This window comes from Antechinus flavipes, chromosome 3 (genome assembly GCF_016432865.1).
Source record: "Antechinus flavipes isolate AdamAnt ecotype Samford, QLD, Australia chromosome 3, AdamAnt_v2, whole genome shotgun sequence".
NCBI classification, from domain to species: Eukaryota; Metazoa; Chordata; class Mammalia; order Dasyuromorphia; family Dasyuridae; genus Antechinus; species Antechinus flavipes.
The window spans coordinates 291,112,975-291,134,785 of record NC_067400.1 but is presented as its reverse complement, the minus strand read 5'-3'; the positions used below and the strand labels follow the sequence as shown (position 1 = coordinate 291,134,785).

Sequence of the window (21,811 nt, the reverse complement as noted above, 5' to 3'; positions counted from 1 at the left end):
TGCAACAAGAGAACTGTTCAGTTCTGCAAACATATATTGTATCTAGGATATACTGCAACATATCTAACATATATAGGACTACTTGCCATCTAGGGGAGGGGGTGGAGAATGGGAGGGGAAAAATCGGAACAGAAACGAGTACAAGGGATAATGTTGTAAAAAAATTACCCTGGCATGGATTCTGTCAATATAAAGTTATTATTAAATTAAATAAAATAAAATATTAAAAAATAAAAAATAAAAAATAAAATCAGCCGGAGTCAGGAATTCAGGTTAAGGGAAAAATCTTCAATTTTTATTGAAGTGAAGAGGTGAATAAGGATTGCAATAGCAAATATAGGCAAGAAAGATTGCGATAGCAATATGGGCAGCTGCGATAGGAAGCCAGCTAACAGAGGGGGAATCTGAGCCGAAAGGTCGTTGCAATGGCAAAAGCAAGCAGTCTCTCCTCCCCTTCCTTTTCCATTCCCCTGCCTCCACCCACCAAAATCGTCATTTCCTATACAACACATCAGGACTTGCACAAAGAGTGGGAGGGGGCCATTCTTTCTTCAAGCTTATATATTAATAGAGTATGGTCCAATTACTATTTAGCCTCATGTGCTTGGGACCTCAGTGCATCATCTCAAGCCTCAGCCCATTACAAATTTGATTGATCAGAGAACATTAATTTGGGGGCCAACATTATGAATCTGAACCTTGAGTGGGGACCATTTTAGTTTGTACTATCCAAAATTCATTACAAATCTTGACCAGCCATCTTACAAATTTGTCAATGTGAATTTGTGAATGTGAGTAGATGAGTGTAAATTCACCATCTCTAACTGTATAACATTCATAGCAAAATTTCTACAATGGAGCAGTATTTTCTGAGAATAATGGAAATAACGTTTTTTTTTTGGTGGAAAATTCTTAGAAAAGTAATGATGTAGACATGGGAAAGTGGATTAAAATAGCAAGTATCTCAAAAAAAAATAAGGGAAAAGCTTGGGGAAGGGTAAAGCAAAGTTTTGCAACATATAAAAACTTGAGGATTAGAAATAATAGTAGCTTAAATGAGGTGGGATATTATGTTCTTTCTAGACTGATAAGCTATCCTGGCTTCTCTATTTCTGTACCAGTGAAACACAACTTTGTACATGAAAGAAGATGTTATTGTAATTTAATGTTTGTTGGGACTACCTGAGTTTTTTGACTTACTGGTTTTAAAACTGAGCATGTGAGAAATATATCATTCTTAAATATTTATGATATGAAATTGGTTGAGAGGGAGACATAATTTTTATACTATAAGCTTTGGAATATAAGTTTATGATTTGAAAAAGAAAAATTTGAAAATAATTTTAAGTAGCAACATGGCAAAACTAACTAACTTTTTTATTTTTCCTTTAAGTTCACAACAAAGTACATAAAGATTCCATTTCAAGGTAAGCAATTATTGCTTTATGCTTTACTATAATTCTAAGTGTAAAATGTCATTTCTGCCAATTTTCTTTGAAAATATTTTCAATAACTTTATTCTTTTCCAAGTACTTTTTTGTTCTTAATTGCTTTTCATTATGGCACTTCAGCATAACTAAAAGTTTAGTGTTATATGGACTAAATTTAATTTACTAGTTTTCTTTTCTTTTTTTTTTTTTAATTTTCTTTTTTATTTTTTTAAACTTTTTATTGACAGAACCCATGCCAGGATAATTTTTTACAGCATTATCCCTTGCACTCACTTCTGTTCTGATTTGTCCCCTTCCTCTCTTTACCCCCTCCTCCAGATGGCAAGCAGTCCTTTATATGTTATAATTTACTAGTTTTCAACAGTTTTAGCATTATTGATTTTGAAAATTTCTTTATTTAAAACTGTTCTCAGAATAGTTCAGTATTTAGATATATAGTTTTATGTGTATTGTAACAAATAATGGCAAGTCATCTCGTGGTTTTCTTGGGAATAATTGAACTAAGTTCTAATGGAAAACTTTTAAAAATAGAGTTGCCTTGGACATGTGAAAATGGATGTCAGAGAAAAAGAGAAATGGTGAACATTTTAAAACAGTATTTTAAGGTATATAGGAATTTGTGAGATCTATAATAGTGGACTAAATGAGATATAATTTTATGTTATTTCTAGTTTGATAAGGAGATCTTGCTTCTTCAGAGGTATAGCAGCTAAACCCAAGTCTTGGCAAGTTCTTTCTACCAATATTGAAAAAAAATTTGAGGATGGGCCATTGATTCACTATATGTCTGTGTTCCCAGGATCAGAAAGTTAAGCATGATGAAGCCCATAATTAGATTAACATATGGTTTTGGCTACTATACCTCTTCAAGACTACTAAATTATAGAGGTGTTGATATCTTTGTTGGAAGAGAATGTGTAGATTGATAAAAGTATAGTTCCTTTAGACATTAAAGTAATAAAAGATAGATTGGACAATCTCAAGCTTATGCTTAGACAATTTGGAGCATTTTATTTTTCATTGAAAAAACTACTAGATAAATACTGACATTCCAAAATAAAAATAAAATACCAGATAGAGAGGTGTTATTTTCACCTGAACTTCAAGGAGAATTGATGAGGGAAATGGCGTGAAGATTATTTTAAACAAGAACATTAGAAGAGAATGCTTCTATTCTAATAATGAAAAAGATAATACCAAAGGCTATAAATATAAATTTATTTCCACAGAAGACTACTCTGCAGAAATTTGTAAATAATGAATGAGGGTGATGGTGTTGATGTTTAGGAAGTCAGCTCTCACAATATTTATATCATACTAAGTAAAAATACTAAGGTCTGATTAGGGCAATACAATAAATCATTATGAGATATTTCAATTTTAGTAGTTTGGAAGATAAAAATTAATCTACAACTATTAGAAAGTTTCAGTGATGTAAGTATTATGATTTTTTAGAAAAGTCATATTTGGAAAAACTTAGTGCAGAAAGAATGAAGGGAAAAAACAGTAACTGATAGGAAAGAGTCAATACCGGGAGATTTAATAAGTCAATTTATCCTGAAATTTATTGCCTTTTATTGCTGTTCATGATTTATTATATATCATTCTTATACTTGAATGCAAGTGCTTATAGAGGAGAAGGGAAACTTTAATTAGAAAGATGTCATCCTTATTAACAATTACCAGTAATTCACCAAGTATGAATTGAGTTTTGATTGGTATCCAAATCACTAATACTGTTTCATGGTTCTTACTGATAATACCCAACCTTTTTCAACTTTTTAGATTGCTCAAAGTGAGGGATTTATGTGGCCTAAGTTCTAACCTAAGGAAACTTTTCTCCAATTTGTCTTTTTGACAAATTATAATAAGAATTACATATTTTAAGAAACTAGACTCTATGAAGTTGAAGTACAATTAATGATTACTTACTATTTCTCTTTGTAGTTTTGATATGAATTCATTCTTATAGTTTCATATCCTTAAGGGAAAGCTCAGAAATCCAATTATTAAAATTTTACTATGTACTACTCACTAGGCATACTGAGATAAAAATTTCAAAATCTTAAAAGGCTTATTTTCAACTAGAGAATATAACATATTCATGTGTAATTAAATATAAGATTATTTGTGGAGGGAAAAATCTTAACATTATCTTAGTTAAGTCTTTTAGGAAAATAACTTCAGAAAGGCAGAAATGAGGTGGGAAGGAGATTACTTTCCAAGAATGGGGGGAAAAAGACTTTCCAAGAATGGGGGGAAAAAGAGTAACTTCTGTGAATGAATTCATGGAAGTAGAATGTAAAATTCTGAATGCAGGGGCTAGCAAAATAATATCCCATTTTATTTTTTAATATAAAATTCATAAGGGATAATAATGTCATATAGGGCTGAAAAAGTCATTTGGACCTAGATTGGGAATTCTAGACTGTTGAAAACTTTTTCTTTTGTTTCTTTAGTGTCTCTGAATAAGATTTCATTGTTAGTGGATACCATTCATTTAAAGAAGTTTGGCTTGTGGACACATAAAGACGACAACCACTGTAAAAGGAGAAATTCTATCATTTTCCTCTGGACATCTTCAGATTATCTAGAAATGATTGAAAACCAACTTGGGAAATCTGTTTTAAGGCAGCTATGTAAGTGTACGGTGGATTTAAAATTCTATAGATACAGGGAAATCTTGTAAAGAGTCAAGTCTCCTTTTCTAGTTTCCCTTTTGAGTTTACTTATTTGGTTTACTACTGTATGCTATAGGTAAGTTTTCTATATTTTTCCTCCTGTATCATTCCTCCTGATAATTATGAAGTATGGGATGAGTGGATGGGGTTTTCTTAGTATCTGAATCTGAAATTCTGTTAATTAGCTGCCATTTTAGACAATTTTCATTTATCTTTGAGATTCATACTTCTATGTTCTAAGAAATAGTGACAAAGTTTTTCAATCAGTGCTAAATTCCATTTTTCCATTCCTTCAACAATTTTTTTGGTCCTGGAAAGATAGCACTGATAATTACTAAAGCAAAGATTTGTCTCTATTTCTAAATAATCTGTATTTCTAAGTAATTTTTATTTTGACAGTTGAGCCTTAAGATCCTTTGACATTTTAGCAAAAGAAAGACCAGGCCACCATTGCTGCTTCAGGTAGTATCTTTATATACAGAGTTAGAAACTTAGTGGGAAATTTGATAAGTCTTGAACTCTTCAAGCAAAGAGGCCAAAGAAAAGAATAATGACTAGTACTTATATAATAGGTTAAGTTTTGTGAAATTTTTTCTTCATTGTTATATGAAGTAGAGAGTATTGTTTTTCTTATTTTACAGATTTAGAAATTGAAGCAAAGTCATTTTTCTATGATCTTGTAGATAGCAAGTGTTGAGATTTTTCATTTGAACTTAGCTTTTCTGATTCATCGTGCAGTCATTTGGAAAAAGCACTTGATAAGGAGTCAAAAAACCGGGGTTTAAATATTAGCACTTAAATTTCACCTCTTTAGGCCTTAATTTCCTTATTTGTAAAATAAAAGGATTGATTTAAATCATGTTTAAATTCTATTCTATCTGTAAATCTATGAGACTATGAAAAGCAGAGTTTACTAGAGGAAGAGATGTAAAGAAGTTTGAGAAATAATTGCTGACCTAATCAGTGACTAGAACTTACCTATTTCTTTGATTTGATTCATATTTATTATGTCAGTTGTAAAAAACATTCTGCTTAAAGCAACTCTTCCAGGACATTTTTGCAATTTTATATATGAAAAAGTTATATGCTTTGTATAGATTATATATCTTTATATACCTACATATAGTATAGTATAGTATAATATATCTATATGTTATATCGATAATATATATTGTTCTTGATTTTTTTCCCAAAAATATGCATAGAATCAGGTGACTAGATTTGTGGAAACAAAATTATATTTTATTTGAGAAATATTAACTATAAATATTCTGGGTATTTTCTCCTCTTTAATGTTTGGTTTCTATTACCATGATTTTATATGAATTTAATGAATTTAAATCATAATTGGATAAAATTAATTAGGAAATATGTTCCCCCCAATTCAGAGTTATTAGTAGTGGGCATAGTTTTATTTTTCATGAAGCCAATAAAACTGTTTATCACTCAGTCTTTTCTCTTGCTCTTGGTACCTAGACTTATTCAAAGGATTGAGAATTAAAATAGCAGATGAGAGGGAAAGTTTAGGAAGAATTTTTGTCAAATAAGAGATTGCTGATGAAGCATTTTATTTCTTGAAAGACACTTGAATGTATCTTAATTTATAGGAGAAAAATAAAGAGAAACATGGCAATATTGTGGTTACATTAGAAATTTCTTAAATAAGACAATTAGGAATAGGATGGCCAATCAGCATGAGTTCTGTTAATATTTTATTAATGTTTTCTTGTAGTCTATGATCATCTTTTAAATTAGAGATCACAGTTTATGCCATTATTAATAATCTAATATTTGTCAAAGTTTAGTGAGAGACAAAATGAAAACAGGGATTAAAATGGGTTCCTCTTTCTTTCTAGCTAAATCTGATGAATTCATATTCCTTGAGTTGAGCAAACCAGCTTCAGAAGAGGAGGAAGATAAACTGAATGAGGTGATGGCAGAAGTGAGCAGGAAAACGAGATCGTTAGACCTTTGTCATCCACTGCCTTGGAACCAGGCTCTTTCTTTGCTTCAAGGCTTATCTGCAAAAGAAAGCTCTTTTATCGATTATTATTGTTCTTCCTCAAAATACTGCCATAATCCAGTAGCTGCTGTTGAAACAAAGGCAGAATCTCCTCCTCAGGTCAGTGTATGATAATTTTATGGACAAAAAGGGCTTCATACGAGAAATTAAGCCACTTTTTGAATACTAGAAAGTAAACATTTCTCTGCTTCTCCAGGTAAACATTAGTTGTGTGTCAGTGTGATTTAATTATCCATTTTAGCTCTGAAGAAGAAAATACTTAAAATTATAGTCAGCTGTATTTTCAGGCTGATTCTTTTGGGCTGGAGAATCTATGGAAGACTACTTAACAGATGGAAGAAGGAAAGACATTTACCACTCTTCTCCCATTTATAATTTGGGAATATCAAAGACCTTAAATTTACCCTAATCTTTTAGGAGCTTTCCAGTTCATTATTTTATTAGATCATTTTTTTGGAGGAGTTAACAATTCTAGCATAGCATGAAACTAGACATTTGAAGTAAAAGAATCAGAAGGCACTGAAGTTTGCAACTGGTGGAGTGACTTCCCGTTTATTCAGATGGCATTCCTTCTTGTGCCCACACTTTTCATTTCTCAAGTTCCTTGGCCATCTGAATGTATTTCTTCTTATCATCATTTTTTTCAAGGCCACCTTGGATTCTCACAGAAAGTTAATTAGTCTGATTTTATAAGCTTGAGTGAAGTTTGTTTTTTCTTTATAAAACTTTTTTTTTGTTATATAGATGTATATATAACAAAAAAAAAAAAAAAAAAACAAACCCAAAAAACCTCCTCAAACTAAACTAAGCTAAACTAAAAAAAAAACCAACCAAATTTGAATCTTTAAACTAGATAAAGAAAATAATAAATGTGTATTAAAAATGAGTGTTTGTTTTGCAATATGTTTCATTACAGAATTTAAATAATAAGCTCCTCTGTTGCTTTTAAAATATTATCTGATTTATATTCATTTGAATAATTTACTTAATGCTATGCTATAAATGACACTGCTCACCCACCATAAGCTTTTCCACAGTGACAATGAATCTGAGCTCATACATTTCATATTCTTTCTGTTTACATTTGTGGCAATAGTTTTTCAATCATGACCTTTCCCTTACTGTGTGCTCTACTAGCTAATCTAACCAGCCACAGTAGTTTGTTTTTTCTTATTTAAAAATAAATTAGAGGCAATATGTTATTGTGGATATAGAGAGCCTGTCTTAGAGACAAGAATTTATGAGCTTTGTGACTGGGTGAATCACTCTTGTACCAAACAACAAATTGTAAGTAACATAGTTGACATTTGAACTTAGGTCTTCTGACTTTAATTGTAGCAGTATTTTCATAGTAACAAAATGCCTCCCTTGTATAAAAGCTATGAGTCTACTTATAGTGAGGATTTTAACAATTCACATTTATATAATTCTTTAAGGATTACTAACTTTTTTCTTAATAGTCCTCTGAGGTAGGATTGTTCATAATTGTCCATTTATTTTACAAATTATGAAACCAGAGAAGCTTTTTTTGTTCATGATTGCCCCACATATAAATGTTAGAGCTAAGATTTGAATCTCAAGAGTTTGTTTACACTTTGCCAAATATATTTAGATATAGATATATTGTTAATGTGATACTAATTCAGGTAGGTATCTTTCTCTATACCCAGGTTTTGTTTTTATTTTGTATTTTCAAGATTTAATATATACAGTCATAAAAACAACTTTTTTTGTTGTTGTTTATTTTTGTAGGCCTCAACTGCCAATATAACCAAGCCTAGCTATACTCTCTTGCAGAAGAGGGGTAGTGGTTGCTATTCACTTTCTATTACATCAAATCCAGATGATAATGAGTGGAAAGAAGTAAAAAACACTGGACCAATTAAAAAGTATGTACTAATTACCTTATCCTGTTTGTATTAGGTGGGCACAGTGCTTAAGGCTGAAAAGCAGTTTCCATTCCTAGCTGTCCAATTTGGAAATTTGTCTTTTGAAATGAAATTTTTCAGACTAATACATTTTCCAAAAGTGAAATCAAGTTTTGGCAATTTTGTTTCTCTTTTGATTTATGAGAAAGTGAAAATAAATACTTAAGAAAAGGTGTGGGGCAACTAGGTGATACAATAGATAAGAGAACTGGCCCTGGAGTCAGGAGGACCCAAGTTGAAATGCAGCTTTAGACACTTACTAGCTATGTGGCCTTAGTCAAGTTACTTTACTTTGATTGCCTTAAGACAAAAAAAAAAGAAAAAAAAAAGATGCTACTTTGCTGAGTTTTTTGGTAACTCAAAATGAGTGATAATATAAATTTCATATTTTATAGGGTTGATCTTTTAGAAAAAAATATTGTCATATTTGAGTGAAAGTGGTTTTATAAATTTTAAATTTTTGTATTAAACATTTCACATTTGAATCTATTATAGAAAAAACACAATTTGTGAAATGTGAATCATTTCAAATAGTACTAGAATTGCCATTTTGTTCATTTTAGTTTTCTATTGGGTTTTCATGCTGATATAACAAGGAGAATGCCTAAAGAATTAAGTATCTTGGGGCAGCTAGGGGGTGCAGTGAATAGAGCACCAGCTTTTGAAGACAGGAGGACCTGAGTTCAAATGTGACCTTAGACACTTAACACTTCCTAGCTCTGAGACCCTAGGCAAATCACTTAACCCCAATTACCTTAGCCAAAAAAAAAAAAATTGAGAATTTTTTTCCCCCTTAGTTTTCTTCCTATTATATAGAAAATATGAATGAAATAATAAAGTTATAACAAAGTATGGCAGCAACCCATGGAATTTTTGGATATCCTTGTTTTTCTTAGTGTTCATTAGGGCAAAAATTAAATTAGATGCAAATCAATTAGACAAACATTTTAATACACCTATTGTATGCTAGCCATTGTGCTAAATGCTGGACATACACATATACTGTCAATATCCTCCCCTCCCAAATCCATACTCAAAGGAATCTTAAGTTCTATTGAAAGAAACAATGCATATATATGTTAAGTATTTACAGCATAATTATATACTAAACAAATATAAGGTACTTAGGGATGGAAAGCACTAGTTGTGAGGGACTAAGAGGCTTAATAGAGAAGATGATGTTTGAGTTGAATTTTGAGGGAAACTAAAGATTCTTGAGTCAGAGGTATGAAGAGAGTACATTTTAGCATGGGGTATATGATGCAAAGGTATGGAGATAGAGACAAGAAATAAAGTATTATATATGAAGAACAGCCTCAAAGCCATTTTGTTCATGAACACTATAGTAATAAAGTTGTAATGTGCAAGAATTCCTAAAAGTTGTGTTAATGATGAGATCAGGATTTGTGGTGGTCAGGGAGTTAAATGATGAGGTTAGTTGCAGGTTTGGGGTTCAGGGAACCAAATGAAGAGGTTTGGCTCCCTTAAATCCCCTTAGGATTCGGCGCAGGGTAGGGAGTTGTGGGAACCCTCTCTTGGCAGTGCAGAGGTCCTTCACAAAGGAATTTACGAACCTGAAAAGCTAGACTGATAAAAAAAGTTTATTATTGGCTGTGGTGTTCTCTTCTTTTTTATATAATATAATGGTTCTCTCTGGGAGCAGGTTTCTTGGGGAGGTTTTTCTGGAGGCAGCCTCATTATCAGTTCAGATCAATAATCTCCGCAAATACAGCCAGCTGATAAAATCCAAACGTTTATTTTCTCCTTCCAAGTCTTGTCTCTTTCCTTGGGCCCGGAGAAGCAAAGGAGGAGAGCCTGCCACCACGGTAGTGTGAGATGGGATGAATGAATCTGGCTCCACGTTGGAGAGTGGGCTTCTTCTGCACTGACACTCCTCCACTCTGAATCTTTTGAACTGACTCTGCTGACTGAGCTCAGCTGTTTTTATGCTCTCTCAAAGATTGACTCCTCCTCTGAGAGTGGGATTATGGGAGGTGTGAATTCACAAAGTTACCAAGTTAACTTTGTGAGTCTCCCATACTTGTGAACTCCAATGAGTACTTAAATACATTAGTGAGTTAGAGAATTTGCTAAGTACCATGCTAAATTATGCAACTGACTTATCCCTTTGTAAAGATTCTAACAATTGGCATTAGGAAGTCAGCCTTTGCTATGCATGAATAGAAAGACTGAATTCCTTAGTGCCAGAGTCCCTATAGAGAAATAAAGTTTCTAGTAGATAAATCCTAACAGAGAGGTATAAAGTATTGTTAGGGAAATAGGTGAGAGAGTTAAGAGAGGGTAATGCTGAAAGAGAATATCATTTCAGTGGGCAGAAGTTGCTGCTATACCAGGAAGAGAAAGAGTTCCTTGGCATGGCATATTAGATCCTCTGCAAGGACTGAGCCCCAAGTTGGCTCTTTTTATAATAGAAGGCTTCACTATAAGCTGGGGTTTGCTCTTGATGGGAGCTGGGTGAGTTTGAGGTGGAATTGAATAGAATCAAATGAATCTTTCTTGACTAATCTTTAATTCAATAGGGTTGAAATTCTCCAGCTCCTGATTCAACTAGCCCTACCTAGATAAACCATTTTTATCTTGATTCCCTGGGGTGGGTCTCACTGAGGCAAGGTTCAAAGAGCTTCTCAAGTGCTCTACCTCATGGCTCATTCCTAAAGTCAGAGAGAAGGAGAAAGAGAAAGAGTTTTGGGGCTCCTCACTTCATTAGGACCAGGTTGTGAAGAACTTTAAATTCTTACCAGAGTTTGCATTACATCCTAAAGAAAACAGGAAGCCACTGGAATTTATTGAGAAAGGAAGTATCATGATCTTATCTTCATTTTAGAAAACAATTTGTCAATTGTGTGGATGATGGATTAAAGTGGGGAGAGATTTGAGGCAGGAAGACAAATTAGAAGGTTTGTCTTCTTTCCCCCTCCTTGCCCAAAAAGGTAACATTTTATGTAGTGCTTACTATTTACTTGACACTGCTAAACTCTTTCCAATTATTATTTCATTTGATCTTGGAAGTAGATATTATCATTATCCTTATTTTGCAAATGAGGAAACTGAGGCACAGAGGTGTGTAAGTCTTTGAGGTCACATTTGTACTCATAGCTTTCTGACTCCAGCCACAGTGTTCTTTTTACCGAGCCACCTCACTACTTGCTAGTATAATGCTGAGGTTACAAACTTAATGTTTCGAGGTGACAAAGAACTGGGGAGATTTGAAAGAAGAATGGGTTTGAGGAAAAAGATAATGAAATTAGAGACATTAGTTTTAGATGCCTATGGGGCATCCAGTTTGAAACATGTTGATAAGCATCTGGGACTGGAACTCAGACAAGAAAGCAGAGCTAGTTCTGTACTTCTGGGAGTCATCTTCAATAAAGATGATAATTAAGCCCATGGGAGTAGATGAGGTTGCTGAGTGACAGAATGTTAGAGAAATGAGAAAGAAGGCCTTATTCAGAGCCTTTGGAGGAGTATATCCACTATTACAAATGTGAGTTATAGATTCAGATGTGATAAAGGAGTCTGAGTGGTCATAGAGGAAACCAGCAACCCTTTTTCATTGAATTGGTTGCTTCCTTCACTACTATTCCAACCTAGCTTTGGGACAATAATTCACAAGTGTCATTCTTTATGAACTTTTGTACTGGAAGTTAGAGGAAAAGAGCTTGACTTACTATAGCTTGGTTTCTAGTATTTTCAAGATACTAGAAACTGTTACAAGTTTTTTTTATTTTTTCTATTTGGTTTATTTTCTACATATTTTGAAATTTATATAATATCTTTCTTTGGGGAGACTTGGATCCCAAGCATTTATTTTAGTCTTATTTTCCATTAGGTAAAAGAAAGATAAGCCAGTAAAGTATGAGTTCTTAATCTGGGGTGTATGAACTTATTTTAAAAAATAAATTTTGATGCTGAATTTCAACTTAATTGTTTTTCTTTGTAATCCTGCGTGTTTAAAAACTGTTATTCTGAGGAGTTCATAGGCTTCCCTAGACAGCCAAATGAATGGGTCCATGACAACAAGAAAGTTAAGACCCTCTTCCCTTAGAGTAACAAACTATGCTTTGTTATTGATTTATGGGGGGGGGGGGAGGGGAGAGGGAGAGAGATGAATGAATGAGAATGCTCTATAAGGAACTGTAAGGAAACTCACAGAAAAGAAATTGAGCATAAAATTTGATACATTAGGAAGAAGGGAAATATAACATTTATGGAATGTTATGGAACATATGGAACAAAAATGGAAATTTTCTGTGTCAGAATCCTGTTTTATTAATAGAACTTTGAATCCCAATTTATAATTATTTTAACTTCATTGTTACTTTTTAGGTTGATTGTATATCCCCCACCACCTACAAAAGGAGGATTAGGAGTTACTAATGAAGACCTAGAGTGCTTAGAAGATGGAGAATTTCTTAATGATGTTATCATTGATTTCTATCTTAAGTAAGTAAAATACCAAACATACTTGTCTATGTTTGATAGTAACACCTATTTTTGTTGTCAAAGGTTAGGGGGGGAAAGGTATTTTAAGTATCTTAATTAACTACACTCTCAGAACATGTTAGTAGAAACATGCCAGGTTTTAGTTTTGTTAGTTTTTTTTATGTGTAAATCTATTATCACTCATCACATTAAAGACATATCCACTAATGCCAAAATTGAAAAGTATCATACAAATATAGGTTTTTGGCCAAACAGCTCTACTGTTGACTTGTTCTATTGAATCTTCAGTTTTCTAATTGGTCATTATCATCCTGTGAAATTCATTTTTTCTGGCCTACCAAAATTTTGACAGCTTAGTTTCATTTTTTCATTTCCAATAGACGGTAGAATTCAGTATGACAGTTGTTACCACTATAGTTTTTTTTTTTTTTTTAATTTTAAATTTTTATTTTTTATTAAAGCTTTTTATTTTTCAAAACATATGCATGGGTAATTCTTCAACATTAGGCCTTGCAAAAACCCTGTATTCCAATTTCCTTCCTTTTCTCCCATATTCCCCAAAATGGCAAGTAGTCCAATATATGTTAAACATGGTAGAAATATGTGTTACAGACATTACATGCATACATATTTAAACAATTGTCATGCTGCACAAGAAAAAAAGAGAAGCAACATAAAATACAAACAAACAACAACAAAAAGAGTGAAAATGCTATGTTGTGAACCACACTCAGTTCTCACAGGTCTCTCTCTGGGCATAGATGGCTCTCTTCATCACTGAACAATTGGAAGCAGTTTGAAGCATCTCATTGTTGAAGAGAGCCACGTCTATCAGAATGATCTCCTGGTTCTGCTCATTTTACTTAGCATCAGTTCATGTGAGTCTCTCCAGGACTCTCTGAAATCATCCTATTGGTCATTTCTTACAGAACAGTAATATTTCATAACATTTCTATATCATAATTTACTTAGCTTTTCTCCAGCTGATGGTCATCCATTCAGTTTCCAGTTTCTTGCCACTACAAAAAGGCCTGCTACAAACATTTTTGCACATGTGGGTCCCTTTCCTTCTTTTAAGATCTCTTTGGGATATAAGCCCAGTAGAAACACTGCTGGATCAAAGGATATGCACACTTTGGTAATCCTTTGGGCGTAGTTCCAAATTGCTTTCCAATATGGTTGGATCTGTTCACAATTCCACCAACAATGTATTAATATCTCAGTTTTTCCACATCCCCTCAATATTCATCATTACCTATTCTTGTCATCTTAGCCAAACTGAGAGGTGTGTAGTGGTATTGCAGATTGTCTTAATTTGTATTTTTCTGATCAATAGTGATTTAGAGCATCTTTTCATATGACTAGAAATAGTTTCAATTTCTTCATCTGAAAATTGTTCATATCCTTTGACTATTTATCAATTGGAGAATGGCTTGAATTCTTATAAAATTGAGTCAGTTCTCTATTTATTTTAGAAATGAGGCCTTTATCAGAACCCTTAAATGTAAAAATGTTTTTCCAATGTATTACTTCCCTTCTAATCTTGTCTGCATTAGTTTTGTTTGTACAAAAACTTTTTAACTTAATATAATCAAATTATCTATTTTGTGACCAATAATGATCTCCAGTTCTTCTTTGGTCACAAATTTCTTCCTCCTTCACATATCTGATTGTTAAACTATCCTATGTTCTTCTAATTTATTTATAATATCATGCTTTGTGTCTATATCATGAATCTATTTCGATCTTATCTTGGTATAAGATGTTAGGTGTGGATCAATGTTTTTGCCATACTAGTTTCCAATTTTCCCAGCAATTTTTGTCAAATACTGAGTGCTTAACCCAAAAGTTGGGGGTCTTTGGGTTTGTCAAACACTAGGTTGCTATAGTTTTGACTGTTTCGTCTTGTGAACCTAAACTTATTCCACTGATCAACTCTTCTATTTCTTAGTCAGTACCAACTGCTTTATAATATAATTTTAGATCTGATACAGCTAAGCCACCTTCATTTGCAATTTTTTTCATTAGTTCCCTTGAAATTCTTGACCTTTTGTTCTTCCAGATGAATTTTGTTGTTATTTTTTTCTAGTTAAGTAAAATTGTTTCTTGGGAGTTTGATTGGTATAGCATTAAATAAATAGATTAATTTAGGAAGTTTTGTCATCTTTATTATATTTACTTGATCTACCCAAAAGCACTTGATATTTTTCCAGTTGTTTAGATCTGACTTTATTTGTGTGGAAAGTGTTTTGTAGTTTTGCTCATATAGTTTCTGACTTTCCCTTGGCAGATAGATTGCCAAATATTTTATCCTATAGACAGTTATTTTAAATGGAATTTCTCTTTGTATATCTTGCTATTAGATTTTGTTAGTGATGTATAAAAATGTTGATGATTTATGTGGATTTATTTTGTATTCTGCAACTTTGCTAAAGTTGTGGATTACTTCTAATAGTTTTTTAGTTGATTTTCTAGGGTTCCTTAAGTATATCATCATATCATCTGCAAAGAGTGACAATTTGGTTTCCTCATTACCTACTCTAATTACTTTAATCTTTTTCTTATTACCAAAACTAGCATTTCTAACACAATATTAAATAGTAATGGTGATAGTGGACAACCTTGTTTCACCCCTGATTTTATTGGGAATGGTTCCAGTTTATCCCTATTACATATGATGTTTGCTGATGATTTTAAATAGATGTTACTGACTATTTAAGGAAAAGTCCATTTATTCCTATACATTCTAGTGTTTTTAATAGGAATGGGTGTTGGATTTTATCAAATTTTTTTTTTGTATCTATTGAGTTAATCATAAAGTTTTTGTTAGTTTGGTTATTGATATAGTCAATTATGCAAATAGTTTTCCTAATATTGAACCAGCCCTGTATTCTTGATGTAAATCCTACTTGGTCATAGTGTATTATCCTGGGGATGACTTTCTGTAATCTCTTTGCTAATATTTTATTTAAGATTTTTGCATTAATATTCATTAGAGAAATTGGTCTATAATTTTCTTTCTCTGCTTTCATCCTACCTGGTTTAGGTATCTGTATGTCTGTGTCATAAAAGGAGTTTGATAGGAGTCCTTCTTTCCCTATTTTTTCAAATAGTTTATATATATATATATACACATACATATATATATATATATATTATATTGGAGTTAATTGTTCTTTAAATGTTTGGTAGAATTCACATGTAAATCCACCTAGCCCTGGGGATTTTTTTTAGGGAGTTGATTAATAGCAAATTTCTTTTTCTAAGATGGGACTATTTAATTTATTTCCTCTTCTTTTAATCTGGGCAATCTATATTTTTGTAAATATTCCTCCATTTCACTTAGGTTATCAAATATATTGGCATAAAGTTGGGCAAAATAACTCTTAATTATTGCTCTAATTTCTTCTTCTTTGGTGGAAAGTTCTCCCTTTTCATTTTTGATACTAACAATTTAATTTTCCTCTTTCTTTTTTCTAGTCAAATTAACTAAAGGTTTATCTATTTTCTTTTTATCTATTTATTTTAATAGTTTTATTTATTAAATCACTAGTTTTTTTTTAACTTTCAGTTTTATTAATCTCCTTTTATTTTTAGTATGTCAAGTTTTGTATTTAATTGGGGGTTTTTAATTTGTTCTTTTTTTAGCTTTTTTAGTTGCAAGCCTACTTCATTGATCTTCTCTTTCTCTATTTTATGCAAGTAAACATCTAGAGATATAAAAAATTTTCTTTATTACCACTTTGGTTGCATCCCACAAATTTTGGTATTTTATCAAATTATTGTCATTCTCTTGGATGAAATTATTAATTGTGTCTATGATTTTCTGTTTTACCCATTCATTCTTTTAGATTATTTAGTTTCCAGTTACTTTTTGGTCTATTTTCCCCTGGCCATCTAGTAAATGTAATTTTTTTTTTTTTTTTTGCACTGTGACTTGAAAAAAATGCATTTACTATTTCTGCCTTTCTGCATTTGATCTTTAGATCTTTATGTCCTAAAATATGGTCAATTTTTGTTACCACTGTAGTTTTTATGGAAGAAATTTAGACATTTCTAAGATGAAAATGTAAGACCATACAGAGTAAATAATGTTGAGAAAGTTAAATTTTAATTTAATATTATTGTAGAAATTAAGCATCTTTTTGGTTTGTTGTATTTTTTTTTAGCAGAATTAATTTTTGATCCAAATTTGGTAACCTTCAATAAAAACATTCGAATGACAAATGAAAATAAAAACTTCATTACTTAAAATTTATGTGTAAGTGAATATCAACTTTTACAAATTAATAATGTAAAACAAAAAAAAAACATTCTATTTGCTCCCATGTCTTTAGTTGCACACTTTTTGCTCTGTATATTCCTTTTGGTGTTTATTGCCATTATTATTTCTTTTATTATCACATATTTATAATCATTGTATGTATTGTTCTGATTATACTTTTTTGCATCACTTTTCATATTTTTTATAAGTTATTCCTCAATTATTGGACACATGGCTTATTTTAAAAAAATATTTTGTTTTATTGTCTTATTTTTTGTTATGTTTGTTTTTTATGTTTTTGTTATTTTATTTTTTTGTTATTATGACTACTGTAGCTTAAATGTTTTTTAATTAAAAGCGCCCCCTATCTCCCCTTTTTTTTTTCCTGTATAAAAACCTCTTTTGGAAAGTTTTATAATTTGTTATTTTACTACATTGTTTTCCAAAAAAGATTAATTTGGTTTACAACTCTTTCAGCAATGCCTGTTTCTGTAATGCTTTATAAATACTGAATTTTTTTCCTTTCTAACTCTGTGCCAACATAATAGGTTAAAAATGACATTTAAGGGTTGCTTTAATTTGCATTTCTCTGATTATTAGAGATTTTGAACAATATTTTGGTGACTTTTAAGAAACAATTTGTTTCCTTTATAAATTGCTGATTTCATAAACTTTATGGCAGTTTCTTTGAATGTTAATTTCTTTTCTGTTAAATCCTTTTGACCTCAAATTTATATAATAAATATTTACAGTGAAGAGTTTCCTCAAACCAATTGCATTGCTTTTGTCATACAAAAATTCCTTATTTTTCTGTAATTGAATTATCTTATTCTGTCTTCCATAACTTATTTTGTTGATTATTGTCTTCACAGTTGCAAGAAGTAAATCATTGAATTTCTGATAATTTTGTGATCTTTTAAATAAATAGATCATTGATCTAATTAGAAATATATCTCTTTATATTTTATATGGAGATATGCATCTAATCCTAATTTTTACTTTTAAACAGGATGAGATTTATATGTGATTTTCTTCCCTTGCTAAGGATAAACTTAGAATTTACTCTTTGTATTCACTGTATTGTTATTACAGATTTTGCCTGTGCTTTTGAATTGAGAAAATATATTTGGTTACTTAATAAGATTTAGTTTCATCTGTTCTACAGTATTTGTTATTTGTCTTCTTTGATGCTAAAGGGATAATCTCAAGGATGTATATTTTTGTTAGTGTGAGTACTCTTCCTTAAAAATTAGATTTTGTAGGATTTTAAAAATTTTTACCAAGATTACTCTCTGTGATCTTTATTTCTTTCAGAAAACCATCCTTTATAATGGATCCCCCCTCAAACCACCCCACACGGCCCAAAAAAAAGAAAAAAAGAGAAAGAGAAAGAAAATAGAACATCATCAAAACCCATCACTATATTGAAAAAAAAAAAACACCTGACATTTTATGTAATGTTCTACATCTCTGGATACTCTCCTTCCTCCCACTTCTGTGAAAGAGTTGGGGGAGGTATATTCTAGATTCTCTTCTTTGGGGTCAAGCTTATAATTTTTTACAACATTCATTTTTGAATTATTTCATAATGATGTTTTTTTTCTGTTTACAATATTATAGTCAATATTTTCTTTTTCCCACTCTTTATTTCACTTTGCATTAAGTTATGTAACTTTTTTCATGTTCCTCCATATTCATTATTTTTTGGGGGATGTATATTCTAGACTCTCTTCTTTGAGGTCAAACTTATAATTTTTCACAATATTCATTTTTGAATATTTCATAATGGTGGTTTTTTCTGTTTATAATATTATAATCATTATATTCTTTTCCTCACTCTTTATTTCACTTTGCGTTAAGTTGTATAAGTTTTCTCATGTTCCTCCATATTCATTATCTCTTATAGCTGGAACTCTCTCTTTTGATATAGATTATAGCCCCTTTATAGATTAGGAAATCACTTTGAAGAGTTGCTTTGGTCAATTTCCCTGTGTTCCTGTAAAATTTAGATAGGGTGGTCTTTAAACTTCTGATATGCTCTTTGTATTCTGCTGATATAACTTTTCAAACAGCAAGATTCCCTGTGCAGCAAAGCAGGATTTTGGTGAAAGAGGAGGTCATAATTTTATTAAATACATTAAACATTAAATGGGAATGTTTTATTACTATTTGGCAAATGAGGCTGTGTTGTAAGAGAAACAGACTAAGAACCAAAGATACCTGAGCTGTGTCTCCCTTATGACACTTATAGTTTTGTCATCAGTTAAGTCAATTGAACCATCTGTCAGATGTAATACTTATTTCACAGGCTTTTTGTGAAGATCAAATAAGATTATGTAAGTAGTAAGACTTTTTATAAACTTGAAAGCATTTTGAAACTTGAATCATATTTAAAGGTCAGATGAAATAATGAGCAGAAAACTTTTTGCAAATATTTTTCCTTCTATTAAAGTCCCAATCAGAGGTTTCATTTTGGTTTAGTGGGAACCTCAGGTTCTGAAAGACTATTCCAACAGAATGCATGCTGGAGCATGTGCTATTAAGCTGGAGAGATTTTTGGTTCTTACAAGACGTCAGGCTCTATTATCTTATCATTGGAAGACCAAAGAAGCTTGTTATTTCCAAGTTTGCTTAACCTGATAAACTTTTTAGTTAGAACAGTGTTCTAAGGCCATTTACTAAGTCTTAAAGATATATGTTTTTTATTGAAGAGTACTCTCCCTGACAAAAACCACAGATACTTGAAGTATTAGAATATGATAATTAAAGTAGAATCTTTTCTTTCTTCTTCTTCTTCTTTTTTTTTTTTGGCAGCATGAAAATAGAGAAATATACATAGATGTGATAATTATAGCTGACAAATATTTGGCTTAGGAAACAAATGACAGAAATACCTTGATGAAATGTAAAAGAGCACTGTGAAGAAAGTTTTCTTTTATCTCTTCAATGCAAACAGCTTCCTAGTTCCATAATTAAGTAAATACTATAATTTCAGATAGTTTTATGTGATCCTTGCTACATTTTCTTTTTAGTAGAAGTAGTCCTGATTTTACTTATGTCCACTGACACCATCATCCTTAATATAATCAGTTGCTGCAGAATTTATTCATGTAATCATTTCATTCTTATATTTTAAGAGAAAAAATGGTTCAAAATTATCTTTTAAATAAGATCTTTTATGGGAAGATTAAAAAAAAGGAAAGTCTGGTTAGTCTTCAGTTTAGTTTTGAATTTACTGTCTGTTTGGATTATTTACTCTGATTTTAATTTACTTTGATGCTTAAATGTACTTGTTTGATTTTTTTGTTAAAAGGTATTTATTTGTTTTTGAGAACATGTTTATTTTTTATTCTTTAATAAGCTATTGAAAACTGCTGATAAATGTTCTAAATTCCCTAGTTCTTAAGGACTTAAGTCTTCGGTTTGCTAGAAAAATTCTTGAAATAAAAAGAAACATATTAGTCAAAAGAAAATGTTTTGTGTGGCAATTATCTTGAAATGTAGTTTAATTAGAATTTTAAAATTTATTCAAGACTTCTTTAAGCAATTCTGGTTCTCCTAGCTCTTTTTTGGAAGAGGTGATATTTAGTTATACATTATTAAATTCTAAAACTTAGATTTTCCAGTATATATTATAAAATGCTTTATAAGAGATTGAGTTAAAAGTCAAAACTTTCAAGTCATAAATGATTTCTTTTGGTGTTACTCTACTTTTGTAGATATCTTATATTGGAGAAAGCATCAGATGAACTTGTTGAACGAAGCCACATTTTTAGCAGCTTCTTTTACAAATGCCTGACTAGAAAAGAAAATAATTCAATAGAAGAAAATCCAAATCTTTCGTAAGTTTACTTTCATAAGTATTGTTTTGTTTTGCTATTTCTTAGTGTTTCTTTTTGAACCCTGAGTTAACATTGCTTCATATGAATCAACATTTTAAAATATTTTGTTAAAAAAATCAATGTTGAACATCTAGCCTATTTAATTTGTATTATTTTAAGTTCAGAAAGTATCATTTTTCAGCCACTCCCTTTAAGTCTTCATTAGAATTCTTTTTCTATTCATTCTTATTCACTTTTACTCTATGTGGTCATAGTATATTACATAGTTTTAGAATTCTTTAAATTTTTTTTTTTTTGCTTTGCATTATTCATATAAATGTTTAAAAGTAATTTTTGTAACATGAAAGTTATAAACAACACATATTTGTATGTATTTTATACTTGTTGTTCATAAGTACATTATAGTGTTACATTAAAGTACAATAATTTATTGGTTAATTCCTATTTTTGGACATTGTTTTCAGTTTTTAAACATGATATGAAATTCTTTGTGTAGCTAGATTTTTTCCTATTAATATTTCTAGATCATACTGCAACAGTGGAATTATTGGGACAGAGGACATAATTATTGCTGTAATTTTATCATGTACTTTCAGATTGCTAGCCAAAAAAAGATCCTAGTTTAAAATTTCATCAGTAATGATTGTATCTATTCTTCCATAACCTCACCATCATTGAACTTCTTTGCTTTTAATTGTATTTGTTCACTTGATGGATGTGATTAATTCTTTGAATTTCTTTGAATTTGCTTCTCTTTATTAATGAATTAAAAAATTTTTTTCAATGATTAAACACTTAGAAGAAAAAAAGAAAAATAAAACTCTTGTATATTCATAGTATACCAAAACAAATTTCTACATTATCTATGATCAAACATGGATATTAATTATCCCAAGGTAAAATTTATCTTTTTTCTGTACTAAGACTTTTGGAACATTCTATATTTCATTCTATATCTTGAATCCATTACCTCTCTGTTTACAGTTCTTTGCCACTATTAAAAAAAAATGATTTGAAACAGTCACCTGGATAAGTAAAATTAGTGATAAATTCAAATGTAGTGAGACTATTTGAAACTATAAATTACTTTTTTTCTGTAATGTTGTTTATATCATGTCACTTTACTTGTAGAAGTACAATAGTATGCTTAGAATGAAC

At 30.9% G+C, this 21,811-nt stretch overlaps 1 protein-coding gene across 1 annotated transcript in view; it reads left to right on the top strand.

Annotated features, from left to right (window-relative positions):
• SENP7 (SUMO specific peptidase 7) overlaps positions 1-21,811 on the top strand; it is a 163,839-nt gene that overhangs the window by 104,601 nt on the left and 37,427 nt on the right. The window contains exons 12-17 of the mRNA XM_051985203.1: positions 1,394-1,427; positions 3,911-4,090; positions 5,989-6,254; positions 7,908-8,044; positions 12,431-12,547; positions 20,531-20,653. Coding sequence (XP_051841163.1) covers positions 1,394-1,427; positions 3,911-4,090; positions 5,989-6,254; positions 7,908-8,044; positions 12,431-12,547; positions 20,531-20,653 — 857 coding nt within the window. The remainder of the gene's footprint in view (positions 1-1,393; positions 1,428-3,910; positions 4,091-5,988; positions 6,255-7,907; positions 8,045-12,430; positions 12,548-20,530; positions 20,654-21,811) is intronic.